Source organism: Heptranchias perlo, chromosome 1 (genome assembly GCF_035084215.1).
Source record: "Heptranchias perlo isolate sHepPer1 chromosome 1, sHepPer1.hap1, whole genome shotgun sequence".
In the NCBI taxonomy this organism is placed as follows: Eukaryota; Metazoa; Chordata; class Chondrichthyes; order Hexanchiformes; family Hexanchidae; genus Heptranchias; species Heptranchias perlo.
In genome coordinates this window covers 73,191,337-73,205,637 of record NC_090325.1, presented here as the reverse complement: position 1 = coordinate 73,205,637, position 14,301 = coordinate 73,191,337, and the positions used below count along the sequence as shown (strand labels likewise).

The window sequence follows — 14,301 nt, the reverse complement described above, 5'->3', positions numbered from 1 at the left end:
ATTTAGATAGAGACCTTCTATATTCCCTGCAGCTCACCAATTGGCTATGCACCCATCCATCAGTACTATTCAACTGGGGGCACATAGCAGTAGGGAGCATTCACAGCCACACTGACACATAAGGACCAAATGTAACTACCACATACACAAGTCCCATTGCACAACCACACAAAATTAATTCACTTTTAATATACAGCTTGAAGTCCTTTGCAGAAAATAAAATGAGTTGTCGACTCCTGCGAGTACACAGACGATCACTGCAGAGCCATGTTTTCATGTGCATATTTATAAACTTATTTCCAGTTGACTAATTGATCTCAACAGGTCAGTTTATTAAAAGGCAGCCAGAAGACATGAGCAAAAAGCACTTGTCAAGTTAATATTAGACATACAAATTACACAGAATTAAATAAAAATTACAACATGAAAACAGTCCACTTGCCCTAACCAGCCCATTAGTGTTTATGCTCCACACAAGCAGAAGTCTTAAAATCATATGCCTGCCCTGTTCCCTTTATCCACCTATCTAGCCTATTCTTAAATGTTGGCATAGTCCTGGTTTTAATCACCATCTCGAATGATGCATTCCACAGTCTCACAACCCACTTATGTAATAATAAGTTTCTCCTGCTTTCTGTCCTAAATCTCTTGCATTTGATATTATATCAGTGTCTTCTTGTTCTCGAGCCCTCAATCACTGGTAAGTCGGTTTCTATCTGCTCCATCCCAAAGCGTTTCAATTTTAAACACCGCTACAGTAATCTCCTCTAATGAAATCAGCTCCAATTTTTCAAGTCTTTCTTCCAGTTATTCTGCACTATACCCTCTCTATTGCCTCAACATTCTTCCTATAGGGTGGAGCCCAAAACCGCACGCACTACTCCAACTGTGTTCTTACTAAGGTTTTATATAGGTTTATTATTACGTCTCTACTTTCTTATTGTTCACCTTTTGCCATTGCCGTCTTCTCCTCCCCATTGGAATTAAGTATTTCTGGTGGAGAGCAGGGCATTATCAAAGGAACTCTTAACAAGGCAATTGCTAATAAAAGCCTGCCTAACTTCCACCCATCTAGATTTTTTTTTTCAAAAAATGGTCTTATCCACTTGAGGTGCTGCTTTTAATGCCTTGTGAACCCCCCACAAATCATTGTCCTTCCACATCACCCAACCTTCCATAAAAGTGTAATTACTTCTTTCTTAGAAAAAAAATCAAAATGTACCACCTCACATTTACCGACACCTGCCACTCTTGCCCATTCCACCATTATATCAATATTCCTTTGCAGCTTCCTTTGATCCTTAGAATTATTTGCTATGCCTCCTAATTTAATATCGTCTGCAAACTCGGACACCACTCTAGCCCTATATCAAATCATTGATGTGCACAGTGAACAGAAGTGGTTCCAGAACAGATCCCTGTGGGACACTGCTACCCACTTCCAACCACTCAGAAATTGCCCTTAACTCTTCCTCTCCCTGCCCTCCCTTCTAACCAATTTTTACTACCCTCCCCCTAATTCCATATCCCTTAATCTTCTCCCGAAAGTCTGTGTGGTACCTTGTCAAACTTAATAATAAAAAGATGGACAATGCCACTGTGCTTCTTTTGAAAAGGAACACAATGAGAGTGGGGGATGGTTAAGGAGATAAAATGTTGTTAAAATCCAATGAAATATTTGAGCGAACAGATTAATGTGCAAGTCAGGTAAATAGAGCCATGGCAAACTTCACAGTAGAATGGGAGTGGGGGCAGAGAAGACAACATTTAAAAAAATAACCTGCATTCTTCTAAATGTGAATGCTAATTACATAATTATTTAGCATAAGAAATATACCACAATACATAACAATTTAAAGTACTTATATAAAAATGTTATATAATTTATGCTGCATATTAAAAAAAAAATCCTTGAATTAAAAAGTAAAACTAGCATCAACATAGAACTTGAATCTCAGTAGGTTTAGAGCACTGAACTGGTCATTTCTGGAATCCAAGTTTCAATTCAGCCTTGACTGATGGGATGCAAGTCCCCTATTCACTGGCTGTAATGGTGCAGTGATCAGAGTGAATTTAAGTCTGTAGTACAAGACTGGCCATAATTTGACTGTTTTACTTGGTGAGACCACAGTAACTATTGGAGTGGAAAATGTTTCTATGCTCCACTTGACATCTAAACCATTGTCTGGGTGTCTTTGATGATGGATGGATACAAAACATGAAAGTGTGTTCCATTCTCCAGCACTGGCATCCTTGGCTCGAGTGTAAAATTAATTGCACCAACAGTTTAGCAGTAACATTCCAGACAATATACCCCAAATCACACTGTATTTTCAGTCTTCGTGCATTTCAAATTGTTAAAAGGATAAAATGAAACTGAATAACATACTAGATCTAACATTTGCAGTGAACAGGAGGTTGCTGCCATTCTTCTGGCTGGAATACAAGCAACCACAATGTCAACTTGAAATTCTAGTAAAAGCAAAAGACAGCAAACAATGAAATAGTTTCAAGAGCTCATAATTTAGAGGAACAGTTCAATAGCAGTAACTAATAAGAGTTACAGATTTGTCAATCCTAAGACCTTCTAGTAGTAATCTAAAAAGATCCACAATAATTGCCCACCCAATTCATCTTTTCACAGAAATCTAGAAGTCCCCTTCTGTACCATAGCATTCAAATGCCTCAAATTAGTTTTTTCCTCCACTATCCTCACCAGAAGACAATTCCAGGTACTAATCATGCTTTATGTGAAGAAATGGTTCTTAACAAGTCCTGCACTTGTACTTATATTGTATTGTCCTGCAGTCAGAGCTTAACTTAAAATAGTACTCAGGATTAACCATTTCTATTGCAGTTAGTATCTTGCATACCTCTGGAAGGTTCCATCTCATATGCCTTCTGCAGGGCAGAAGAGCCCAACTTTTTCTAACCTTTACTCAGAACTCAGTCCTCTGACACTCAGGATCAACCTCTTGGTTCCTCTCTGCATCATTTTCAGAGCTTATTTCAATGCCTTGGTGACCAGAATTGAACAAAGGTGTGTCCTAACAAGACACTATACCATTTAAGATTTGTAACCACATACTTAAACTCCACTGATTTGGCAATATGGCTCAGCGTACTGTTTGCTTTATTAATTGCTGCTCTGCAATAATTGGATACAATGACTATCAGATATATTTCAAATTCTCCTCTAGCTAGCTCAGCATCATTACGTTCCCATGCATTTTCTTTCCAGTGTGTAAGACCTTGCATTTATATCTGTATTCAATTTCAGCTGTCATAGTTTTGTCCAATTGCAAATATGATCCAAATCACTGTAAACCTTCAACTGCTTTATTAGACTACTACTCCCCCACCCCATCTGCAAATTTGACTAACTCACTCAAGCTTCTGAATTCAGATTTTTTTTAAAATGTAGATCGAAAATAGTAGGAGGCCCCCGTACTGAGCGCTAGGACACCCTACTCAGTATATCTTTGCCTCAGACAGCCTTTTACAATGTTTTTTTTGGAGTTCCTGTATTCTTCCCAGTGGTTTCCCTCAGTTTACTGCCTAAAGGTTTTTGATTTTTTCTTATTTCACTATCTTATTAATCCAATTAGGGTGATGTTTCTTAATTGTAAGCAGGTGGTCGTCCAAGTTTTTATAATATTAAGTTAGGTGGGAAAGTGGAGAGAAAGTCATTTGAACGGGATTTACATCCACAGTGCATGTGAACAGAGAGAATTACTCAGTTAAAATGTAAGTGTTATTCATATATGATCAAAATATGATTGCATAATAAAAGCTATATGCACTTCAAAATTATGGGAGTTAAATGAAATATGAGAATGCACGGCCAAGTGCCTATAGTAAAGCAATCGTTAATTCTCTTCCAAATATTAGTAAGCGCCGACTTGAGTGCTACACCCAGTTCTAATAATTGCAACAAATGCACTGCGCGGGTGCAAGGAACAGCAATTAAGATGGTTCCAGCATTTAGATCATTGAGTTACAAGAGGTTCAGAAAGCTCACTTTTTAAAAAATAAATCATTTGAGAATATAGAATTCAATTGCCTAAAGTTACAAAAGGTAAATATCATGGAAGCTGAATTGTTCTTTGTGGACCCAGAATGCTAAGATTCAGAAACCGCTAACAAGTTACGAGTGACAATAAACAGGCACTAGTCACAGAAAATTTAGAATGGGAATAGAGACGTTTCAGATGTGGAAGGAGAGGGGAAACATACAGCAGTGTCATGTCTTGAGTGCTTTGTTTAGATGAATGAGGATTCAAAAAGTACACTTCAGCTAGATGGACCAATTAACTTGAAGATGCTTGCATTGCAGAAAGAAAAAAAAACATTTTTCAATGCCCAGGCCAGTATTACAGACTCCCAAGGTCATGCATTGCACAAGTTAGATACAAGGAATAACTCCCATCATTCCCTGAGAATGTAGCTTAACCAAAGTTAAGAGCACCTTCTACTGTAGCAGCACAATGCTGCAGTTTCCAACATCAGTCATCCTTGTGGTCTCTCGAGTGAGACCTTTTTATCACAAACATAACGACTCCACTTTGTAACAAAAAGCATGGTGAATTCAGTAGAATCAGAATAAAAATTTCTGCCACTATAAATATTCTTCTTGTAACCATCTCCGCTCCCCTCACAGCAATGACGTGGCATCCTCCATGAGCGAGCGCTTGGGAATTTAAAAAAGAACTGAACACATTTTCCCCAGTTTGCTGATACAGCTCATTTTCAGTATGAACTCACACAAGGAGGTAATAGTTAGCAGCTTCAGACTTTGCCCCAAGATCTTTAAGTACTTCTGTGATCCTTAAACATATTAAAATTAAGTTAAATTGCTCCCCCACCCCTTTGGTCTCCCTTTTTCTAGTGGGGGGTGGGGGGGGGGGCAGGGCAGAAAGAGGAACAAAGAAGGAAAGAAAATCAACATTTTCTCACCTCCTACATAGCTTTAATCCCCAGCCCTATGAGGACTATTTTCTTTCCAGCTGCACAGAACCTGCTCAAACTCCAACAAAGCAGTATGGACAGTTATGTCACATGCACCTTTACCCCAAATACAACTGTAAAAGAAACAATGATTTCATCAAAAAAGTTTGAGTCATAATGCCTGTCACCACTATTCTAACTGTAAAAGCACTGTAACGTTGAGATATATTTTCTTTCAAAAGGGATGTACACTTCAGACCATTTTGGTAAGTACATTTAAAGCTTTATTACATTCACATGAAATTAAAACCAGTTTCGAGCAAATATTTATTTATTAAAAAAAAGAGTTTTCTGTGGATTTTATGCTCAGTGTGAGCCTCGCTAAGTGCTGGGGAATGGAACAGACATCTCAGACATCCTATGTCAGCATGAAGCACTCCCAGGTCAGGTATAGCATGATTAGATGCAAAGTAAAGCTCCGTCTACTGTGCCTCCACATTATGCTTCAGCTCCATCTTCAGAAATGCACTCCGTTTCTGTACCTTTGACACTTTCCCATTTCCCACACCCTTTGGCATCTCTGAATGAGATCATCGATTTAGTGGCAAATAACAGTTTTGTGTTTTGGGTTCATGGCCAAGAAATGAATCGAGACTGTCCAAACTTATTTCATGCAAGACCTCTACAACCAGCAAGCAAAGAATACTGCTATCCCATCAATCTGCACTGAATTTGAAAGCAGGTCCCAGAGATGAAAGGGGTAGTGCCCCAATCCACAACCACTCAGTCCCCAGAGTTAACATTTTCCAAACAGATGTTATCAGTAGACTTTTTAAAATGATAAAATCTTTATACATGTTTGGTTTATAAGAACGTGGTGATAGTCTTTCACTAGTGAAAAAGGTCACATCATTAAAACAGAACCATTGGCCCACAGCTAACCACAGGAAGGGGACACCACTGCTAGAAGATGCTTCTAGCTTTCTGGCTTCAAGTGTGAAAAGACCACACATACTTGTGCAATATCATCATACTCATATGTTCTTTTTAAAAATGTATCCATCAGTCGTAATCCTGAAATACTCTGAAAAGAGAAATGAACAAAATTAGAAGTTGTACGAAGCATACACAAAATGTAGATAGATCACTGGAAGAGATTGCAAAGTTTGTTCAAAATTGTTAAGGGGCAGTGCTTGGATTTGGTTGCAAACAATAATGTAAATCACATTGAAACATCACACACCATTTGCATGCAACATATGAAAGTGATGCACAGCTATCCTGGCTCCACCAAACAAATCATATTTGCTATTTTTCATGAAGACTGTGTCCCTTTAACAATGGACCATGTGATGGGTAAAACAGGAAGCAAAATCAAACAAAAGGTCAGTGGTGCAAGATGCAATATATTCGAAGTTACCACATTGTGCTCCTGCTTTACCAGCAGGTACAGTTCCACTGTATTTTGTGAATAGAACAAGGATGTTTTTCCTCTATTAAGAACAACTTTTTCCCTCATCCTTGCTAACATTTGTCATAACCAGTAATTGCACAGTTAAAAGAAAACCAATATAATATGGATTGTTAGTGCTGAAAGTAAGAATGTAAAAAAAAATTTAAAACATTCAAATACTGCAAACACAGTTCATGATCATGAATAAAAATAATTAATTTTTAAAATGGCTGTACTTAACATGTGTGTGTTTAGATTTGGTCAGCAATGCAATTACATAATTTAATGAAATTGATCCAAGAAGCCATGAATACATTAACAGACTTAGTTATACAATGACCAATTAAAAAGTTTCCAAAAACCGAGGAAAGCTCAGGTGTGAAACATTATGACTCTTATACACTGTGGCTGAGGTTTTCCACGTGTGTACTTGCCAGCTCTTTATTTTCCACTAAAATAGATCGGGAGAAATCGTGGGCTGGTGAGCAGATACAATGTATAAATTTGTTCCAAAGGTTGATGATTTGTAGCGAAGTCTAATTTTAACATTCAAAATACAAAGTAAATTTGTCATGGCTACTTCATAAAATAAGTTCTCCCTCTACTACTGCTCTTCTCACAGTCATAGGATTTTACCTGTAAACCTTGCACAGAGGCCAATAGCTTGAGTGCAAGATGTAAAGAGGAATTTGGACTCAACTTTCCTAGCTGTCTTCCTGAAGTTCCACACCAGTGGATTGCATTTGTATTGCACATTTCAAGCACCAGATCCATTGTCCTCTCACTGCTAGAGAAAGAAAAAGAGTGAATGAAACAGCTCAGTACAATATCACAGACATTTTGCTAGTGTAAAAATAAAGATTTGAATCATCCTCACATGACAGTGACCAGTCTCTGAGCACTACATCAGTTTAACAATTCTACTTCACCTTGAATAAAAAGAATAATGTGCCAAAACCCAGGCGTACCATAGAACGAGGTACAGACCTGGTAAAGCTATTACACAAAACTACTTGCATACTAAACACCAAAAGCAGCAGGCTAGAGACAGAACTAAGTGCTCCCACAACCAATGGATTACAACAAAGCTCGGTAGTCCTACTACATCCAGTCAAAAATGGTGATAGACAACCAGTAACTAACAGGAGGGGGAAGCTCCATTAACATCCTAATCCTCAATCATGGTGGAGCCCAATGTGAGTGGAAGACAGAAGGATAAAGTGTTTGCAAGTGTATTCAGCCAAAATGCCGAATGGATGATTCTACTTGCTTCTACTGAAATCCCCACCATCATAGATACCAATTTGGTTCACTCCATGTGACATTAAGCAGCTGGTTGCACTGAACACAGCAAAGGTTATGGGCCCTAATAATATTCTGACTGTAATGCTGAATACCTGTGCTGCAGAGCTCATCATTCCCCTAGCCAAGCTGTTCCAGTACAGCTAAAACACTGGCATCTACCTGAATGTGGAAGATTGCTCACGTATGTCCCATGCATAAAAAAAATAAATCAAACCTGGCCAATTACTGCCCTATCTGCTCTCCCAATCAATAGCAAAGTGCTGGAAGGAGTCAGCAATAGGGTATCAAGCAACACCTCGTCACCAACACTCAGTTAAGGTTCTGCCAGAACCACTCAGCTCCAGATCTCATCACAGCATTGATCCAGACATGGATGCAAGAGCTGAAAGCCAGAAGTGATAACAGCTATCCTCGACATCAAGGCAGTGTTTGACCAAGTACAGCACCAACGAGCTCTAGCAAAACTGTCAATGGAAGTCAAAGGGAAAATCTTCCAGTGGCTGAGGTCACAAAGGAAGATGGTCATAGATTTCAGAGGCCATTCATCACAAACTCAGGACATTGCTGCAGGCTTTCTTCAGGGATGTCTCCTCAGCCCAACCATTTTCAGCCATGTCACCAAAGACCTTCCCTCTGCCACAAGGTCAGGAGTCTGGCTGTTCACTGATAATTCCAGTGTTCAACTCCATTCACAACTGGACCGATAATGAAGCAGCCCATGTCAGCCTACAATAGGACCTGGACAATATCCCAGCTTGGGCTGACAAGTAACAATTAATATTTGAGCCACAGAAGTGCCAGGTAATGACCATCACAACCAAGAGATAGTCAAGCCATCTCCCCCGACATTCGACTGCACCACCATTGCTGAGTCCCCATCATCAACATCTTAGGGGGTGTCACCATTGACCAGAAACTGAACTGAACCAGCCACATCAACACCATGGTACAAGAACAAGGCAGTGGCTGTGTACTCTGCAAAAATTGGCTCCCTTCCAGATCCCTCAAAGGCTTTTCACTATCTTCAAGTTTCAAGTCAGGAGTGTAATGGAATACACACTCACTCAGATGGGTGCAACTGCAACAACACTTGGGAAGATTGAGATAATCCAGGACAGAGCAGTTCACTTGTTTGGTGCACCTGCCCTTAGACTGAATATCCATCCCCTCCATCACCGGCACACTGTGGCTGCACTGCAGCAACTTACCAAGGTTATTTCGATAGCACCTCTCAGTCCTGCTACTTTTACCATCAAGGAGGATAAGGTTAGCAATTTCATGGGAACACCATCAACTCAAAGTTCCCCTCCACGTCACACACCATCCTAACTTGGACATCTGCTGCTGTTCCTTCATCATTGTTGGGTCAATATCCTGAAATTCCCTACCTAACACCAGCACCACAAGGACTGCGGCGGTTCAAGGAGAATGTCCGTAACCACCTTCTCAGAGCAACAAATGCCAATGTTGCCAACATCCCAAGAACAAAAAAAAATAACTCAGCTTATTGGATATGGCCTCTAAATTTAGTATATAGGATGCACAGTATCAATTAGCAAATCCCCATCACTACTCCACCTATATCAGAAGAAACTTCAAACTCCTGCAAGGCATCTTCCCAAGAGCATCACATATGTATCAAATAAAATTTGGTCACAACACTGAAACAATAGTCATTTTGCACAATTGGTGTAAACGATACTACAAAGTTTAGGAACATTTATTTTGAAATGATGGTACTCTGCACATTATGTTCCTATGTAAATTGTTGTTGCTATTCACACCTTTAGTAATAATTAGATCGGTTTTTATTTACAACTGGTGCATCAGAGCCACAGCAATTACAGCCTCATTACTAGACTGACACCTCTACTTAAATCACTGACCTGAGTTTTTTTTTCAGGCAATTAAACATTTTTTAACGAACAATTTTTAAACCTAAATTATGAATATCTTATACAGCTACGGTAAATACTCCCAAACTATTTTCTACAATACACATTGTACAATAACCGCTATGGCTTCAACTAAGTGATTAAATAGTCACAAACCAGAAGTAACACTGCAAAAATACTTATGAAATTATTTTTAAAAAATTCACCCATCCATGCAAATTCAAAAAGTGAAATATATTTCTCCTATCGTGTAGGAGATGGTATTTTATAATAATTCATTTGCCTCTTATTGAGGCCCGCTGTTTTAGAACTCATCTTTCCAGAACCCATTCCAGCAACATTGTTTATGGGAGCTTCTAGGAGCAGTTCCATAGAGAGTTACCTGAAAATTTGTGCTTGGACTAACCCAGATACCAAACGAAAGGAGCAGGAGCCAAGAAGAGTTATTACCGGATGAGCACCCACACCTTGATACTTTCAAATCAGCATCCAGACTGATCCCATGTGCCAATTTCTGGATTAGTCTATGAAGCTGCACCCATAACATGCATCATCAAAGCTGCTCAATAGAGAAACCAGAGCCAGAGCAGACTCAGATGTTGGGTCTCCACGGGAGTTGTGACAAATGATAAAAGCAATGCTATTTACCAGAAGGTAGAAGATATTTATTTTTAAATTATATAGATGGTGGAATACCTTATACTCGTCTTAGACTTTCCCCCCTCTTAAAATGAAAAAGGATTCACATTAAAGTAGCTGCAATAGAATAGTATGGCTTTCATCCATCATCTGACAAATTAATTCAATGAATTAAAGGAGTGAGAGCGCACATTAATTTCAAGAATGCCTACCCTGTAGGAGATACCTGATTTTTAAAAATTTCACTTTCCTGTAGAGGGCTTACCATTCCACGTCTCCACACTCAGGGCGGAGCAACTCAGCTGATGTCAGCTACAGAGCCCTTCAACAAGTAGCTCCATAGGAAATCACTCTGCTGAATGTGGATACCAGAAATAAAGGACCTCTGCAGGAAAGGAAAAATGAAGTTCAAGCTTAGTCAAGACTTTTCATCTTTATTTTCATCTTTACTTTTTTTTTTTTTTTTTTTTTTTTGAGTGTTGCGGGGGGTGGGTCAACATTTCAGACTGAAAATATTTTCTCTCCAATATGCTAAAAGCAGTACAAAGTTACACTCTGCATTCATCAGCGGTCTTACTATTACCTGCAATTAGTTATTTTACAAGTAACTTCAAAAGGTTCTTCAAGATTTACTGTATCTGGGATCATCTCCAAGGAAAGTCTTACGTCACCGTATCCAGGAGCCTGAAATAAAACCATATGAGAAACTGACCATATGAGAACTCTAAACAGGCAAAATTAATATCTGTTTTATTATCTTTCTGAAAGAAAGATGACAAAACATTAAACATTCTGCATTGGTACCAAGAATTACAAATCTTCGGAAGGGAGCTTCCCCAGGCTAAATGTGGCCTCCCCCCACCAAGGAAGCAACATTACATAGGCAAAAAGGCCCCAGGCTCAATCTCTGGGGATGCTTCACTGAAGTTTAAAGTAGAGGAAAGGGACTACATGTTGGTGTCAGCTAAGCATAGCCAGGATTTGATGAGAGCAAAACTTGAGTGCTATCCAGTGATCCCTGCTGAAAGTCGAAAAGTGTTGACAGGTTCAGGCATATCTATTGGCCCCATGATTGAAAAGCTCAACAATGTGTTTCGGGTCACACATCAAGAATGGGCAAGGTACTGGAGGATGATCTGCAACCATGGAACTGTCCCCCAACACAAGTCACCACTCTCAGGAGAGGGAGCAAAAAAACACACAAATTTACAATAGTGCATTGCGGATATTCTAATTAAAACAAACCATAATGAAACAAGTATGATTACACTTTTATTAAGAGTAACCTGATAAATGTGGGACACTCAGTAGTGGACCTCATCAAAATGTTCTGTTCCTAGTGAAAGTTCCAATGGTGAACACAAAGCCTGATTAAGCACAATCCTCATAGAACTTTATATCCACAAGAGTTTATAATATTGAAGTTTGACTAAATGCACAACGTTGGAGAAAACTTAAATGTAGAAACATTTACTAACCATTCGTTGTAACTGACTTGTTTGCAGCCGTCCTCTTTCACCCAAGTTTGTTTTCCAGACTATATCCAATTTTCCAATAACTGTGACTCCCTTGATGACCCCAGCTTTCTCTGCAAATTCAGGTTTGGGCTTGAGACAGTACAGATACTGCCGTGTGTCCATAGGCTGTAAGTAGGTCATCTTCCCAAATGTGGACATTCTGAATAGAAGAGAAACACTTAAATGAAAAAATACATTTATTTATCTACATGAACAAGCTGAAATAATATGGTCCTTGTCTTGACAAAATTTGATGATATGGCAATAAAAAGTCACATTTTCCTACATTTAAAAGAGTCAAATGTAAACTATTCAATTTAGCAAGTTATTTTACATGAATTAGTTTGCTATTTATTGCTGATGTATAGGGAACCAGCAATAGTTTAGTATACTTAATTGAAGTTCTTCTAATAATCTATTAATACTTCTAGACATTTTCCATTTTCCAAAACAGAAGCAAAGTCAAAGGCTGCCTCCCCTTCAGAAGTAAATTACATAGACTGATCCATAACATTATTAAACAGATCTGCTTGTAATTTTTCCAGTACTGATGAAACCTTTCTCTACATACTATTAGATCTTTGTGTTGGATCATTAAGAGAGAGAGAGGGAGATGAATAGCCCACATTTTTTTTTAATATATTGGCCTTTAATCATGCTGGGATTAAGTCTTGATTCTTGGTGCTCGTAAATTACATCAGTATTACAACTGTGATTAAAATTTTGATCTGAATGTAATGCAGTGAGATCCAGATTTTATACACAATTACAGTGAAGTCTTTTTCGTTATCAGCAATTTTCTGCCCACCCTTTCTGAAGATGTTGACTCCTTTAAGGGGTATGGTCCCACATGAGCTCTTCAGTACCTCACCCAAGTGGCCATTCTCCATCTCAGTGGCCATTTTGCACACGTAAGCATTGACAGGGAGCATCGGTGGTTTATTCAACCTTGAAAGTATCGCAGCCAAACCCAATACTGTCTTCAACCAATGTCCACACACATGTTCTCCCAGCAGGGGGTCACTGGATAATGGTCTGGAATGGAAATCCTGGTCAATTTTCCTTCTCTGTAGCGCAGAGGTTAATTGTGGCACTCCTACTGTCACTTCCAGTGGACATCAGCTAACTCAAAACAGAGCTCGGACTAAATCTGGAACCTCTCTGGTCTGGATAAGTTTGCTGAACCAATGGGGGAACTCAGCAATTTACTCTGCTTCCTTCACAGTTTGGACATCTACTGCTACAGCAGCTCCAGAAAATAGGAAACCTCTATATTTAACTCTCTCAATGGGGCTCCTTGACATTGTTTGCCTACAGATTTGTTAGAACAGACCAAAAGTTGCCTACAAATGCTGGCAATCTAATAAACCTATGGCAATGGATTCTTGGCCTGGATTTTCCCATCAGCGTTATTTTAACACTGCTAGTAATTCACTGTTGGTGATAAAATGATGATCAGAAATTCCAGGCGCAAATGCCTTAATACAACAGATATCCTGATATTTTAAACAAAATCCAGCAATGGTAATAGTATTTCAAGAAACGTCAACACACAATTACCCCACATGCTACCATTCAACAACCAAAGGTTACGAATCCTTAAGAAAAACAAAACATGAGCATTCAAATAGCAAAACTGTCCCTGATTTCTCTCAAATGACTTATGCCAGAAGTCACTTGATTAGGTAACTCTGTCGATCCTTCCTGCAGAGGGATGCTTGAAGTGCTGGGAACCAAGGTTCCTACAGAAATTTATAAAACATGTGATATCAAGGGTGTATGGGACCGGAATTCTGTTCTGGTACTTTTGTCAGCATAAACTATGGCATGTCTCAATAACAAGACTGAAGGCTGAAGTGAAAAATGTTGTGATCTTCCAAAATTCCCTAGATTCTAAAACGGTTCCAGCGGATTGGAAGGTAGCAAACGTAACCCCCGCTATTCAAGAAAGGAGGGACAGAGAAAACAGGGAACTACAGGTCAGTTAGCCTGACATCAGTCATTGGGAAAATGTGCAAATCCATTATTGTTAGGGAATTTGTAACAGAGCACTTAGAAAATCATAATATGATTAGGCATAGTCAACATGGTTTTATGAAAGGGAAATTGTGTTTGCCAAATCTATTAAGAATTTTTTGAGGATGTAACTAGCAGGGTAGATAAAGGGGAACTAGTGGATATTTGGATTTTCAAAAGGCATTCAATAAGGTGCCACACAATGTTACACAAGATAAGTGCTCATTGGGTTGGGAGTAAGATATTAGCTTGGATAGAGGATTGGTTAAAGGACAGAAAACAGGAAGTAGGAATAACGGTCATTTTCAGATTGGCAGGCTGTAACTAGTGGGGTGCCGCAAGGATCAGTGCTTGGGCCTCAGCTATTTACAATCTATATTAATGACTTAGATGAAGGGACCGAGTGTAATGTATCCAAGTTTGCTGACGATACAAAGGTAGATGAGAAAGTAAGCTGTGAGAAGGAGACAGAGTCTGCAAAGGGATATAAACAGGTTAAGTGAGTGGCAAGAAGATGGCAGATGGAGTA

At 39.0% G+C, this 14,301-nt stretch overlaps 1 protein-coding gene across 5 annotated transcripts in view; it reads right to left on the bottom strand.

Annotated features, from left to right (window-relative positions):
• Window positions 1-308: 308 nt before the first annotated feature.
• trappc13 (trafficking protein particle complex subunit 13) overlaps window positions 309-14,301 on the bottom strand; it is an 87,815-nt gene continuing 73,822 nt past the window's right edge. For 3 of the 5 annotated variants that reach the window (XM_067986705.1, XM_067986716.1, XM_067986725.1), the window contains 4 exons: window positions 11,718-11,916; window positions 10,823-10,923; window positions 7,037-7,187; window positions 309-6,031 (listed from right to left, as the gene is read on the bottom strand). In XM_067986705.1, coding sequence (XP_067842806.1) covers window positions 5,924-6,031; window positions 7,037-7,187; window positions 10,823-10,923; window positions 11,718-11,916 — 559 coding nt within the window. In that variant the 3' untranslated portion in view covers window positions 309-5,923. The remainder of the gene's footprint in view (window positions 6,032-7,036; window positions 7,188-10,822; window positions 10,924-11,717; window positions 11,917-14,301) is intronic. The other 2 variants (XM_067986711.1, XM_067986720.1) reach the window with 1 other exon arrangement.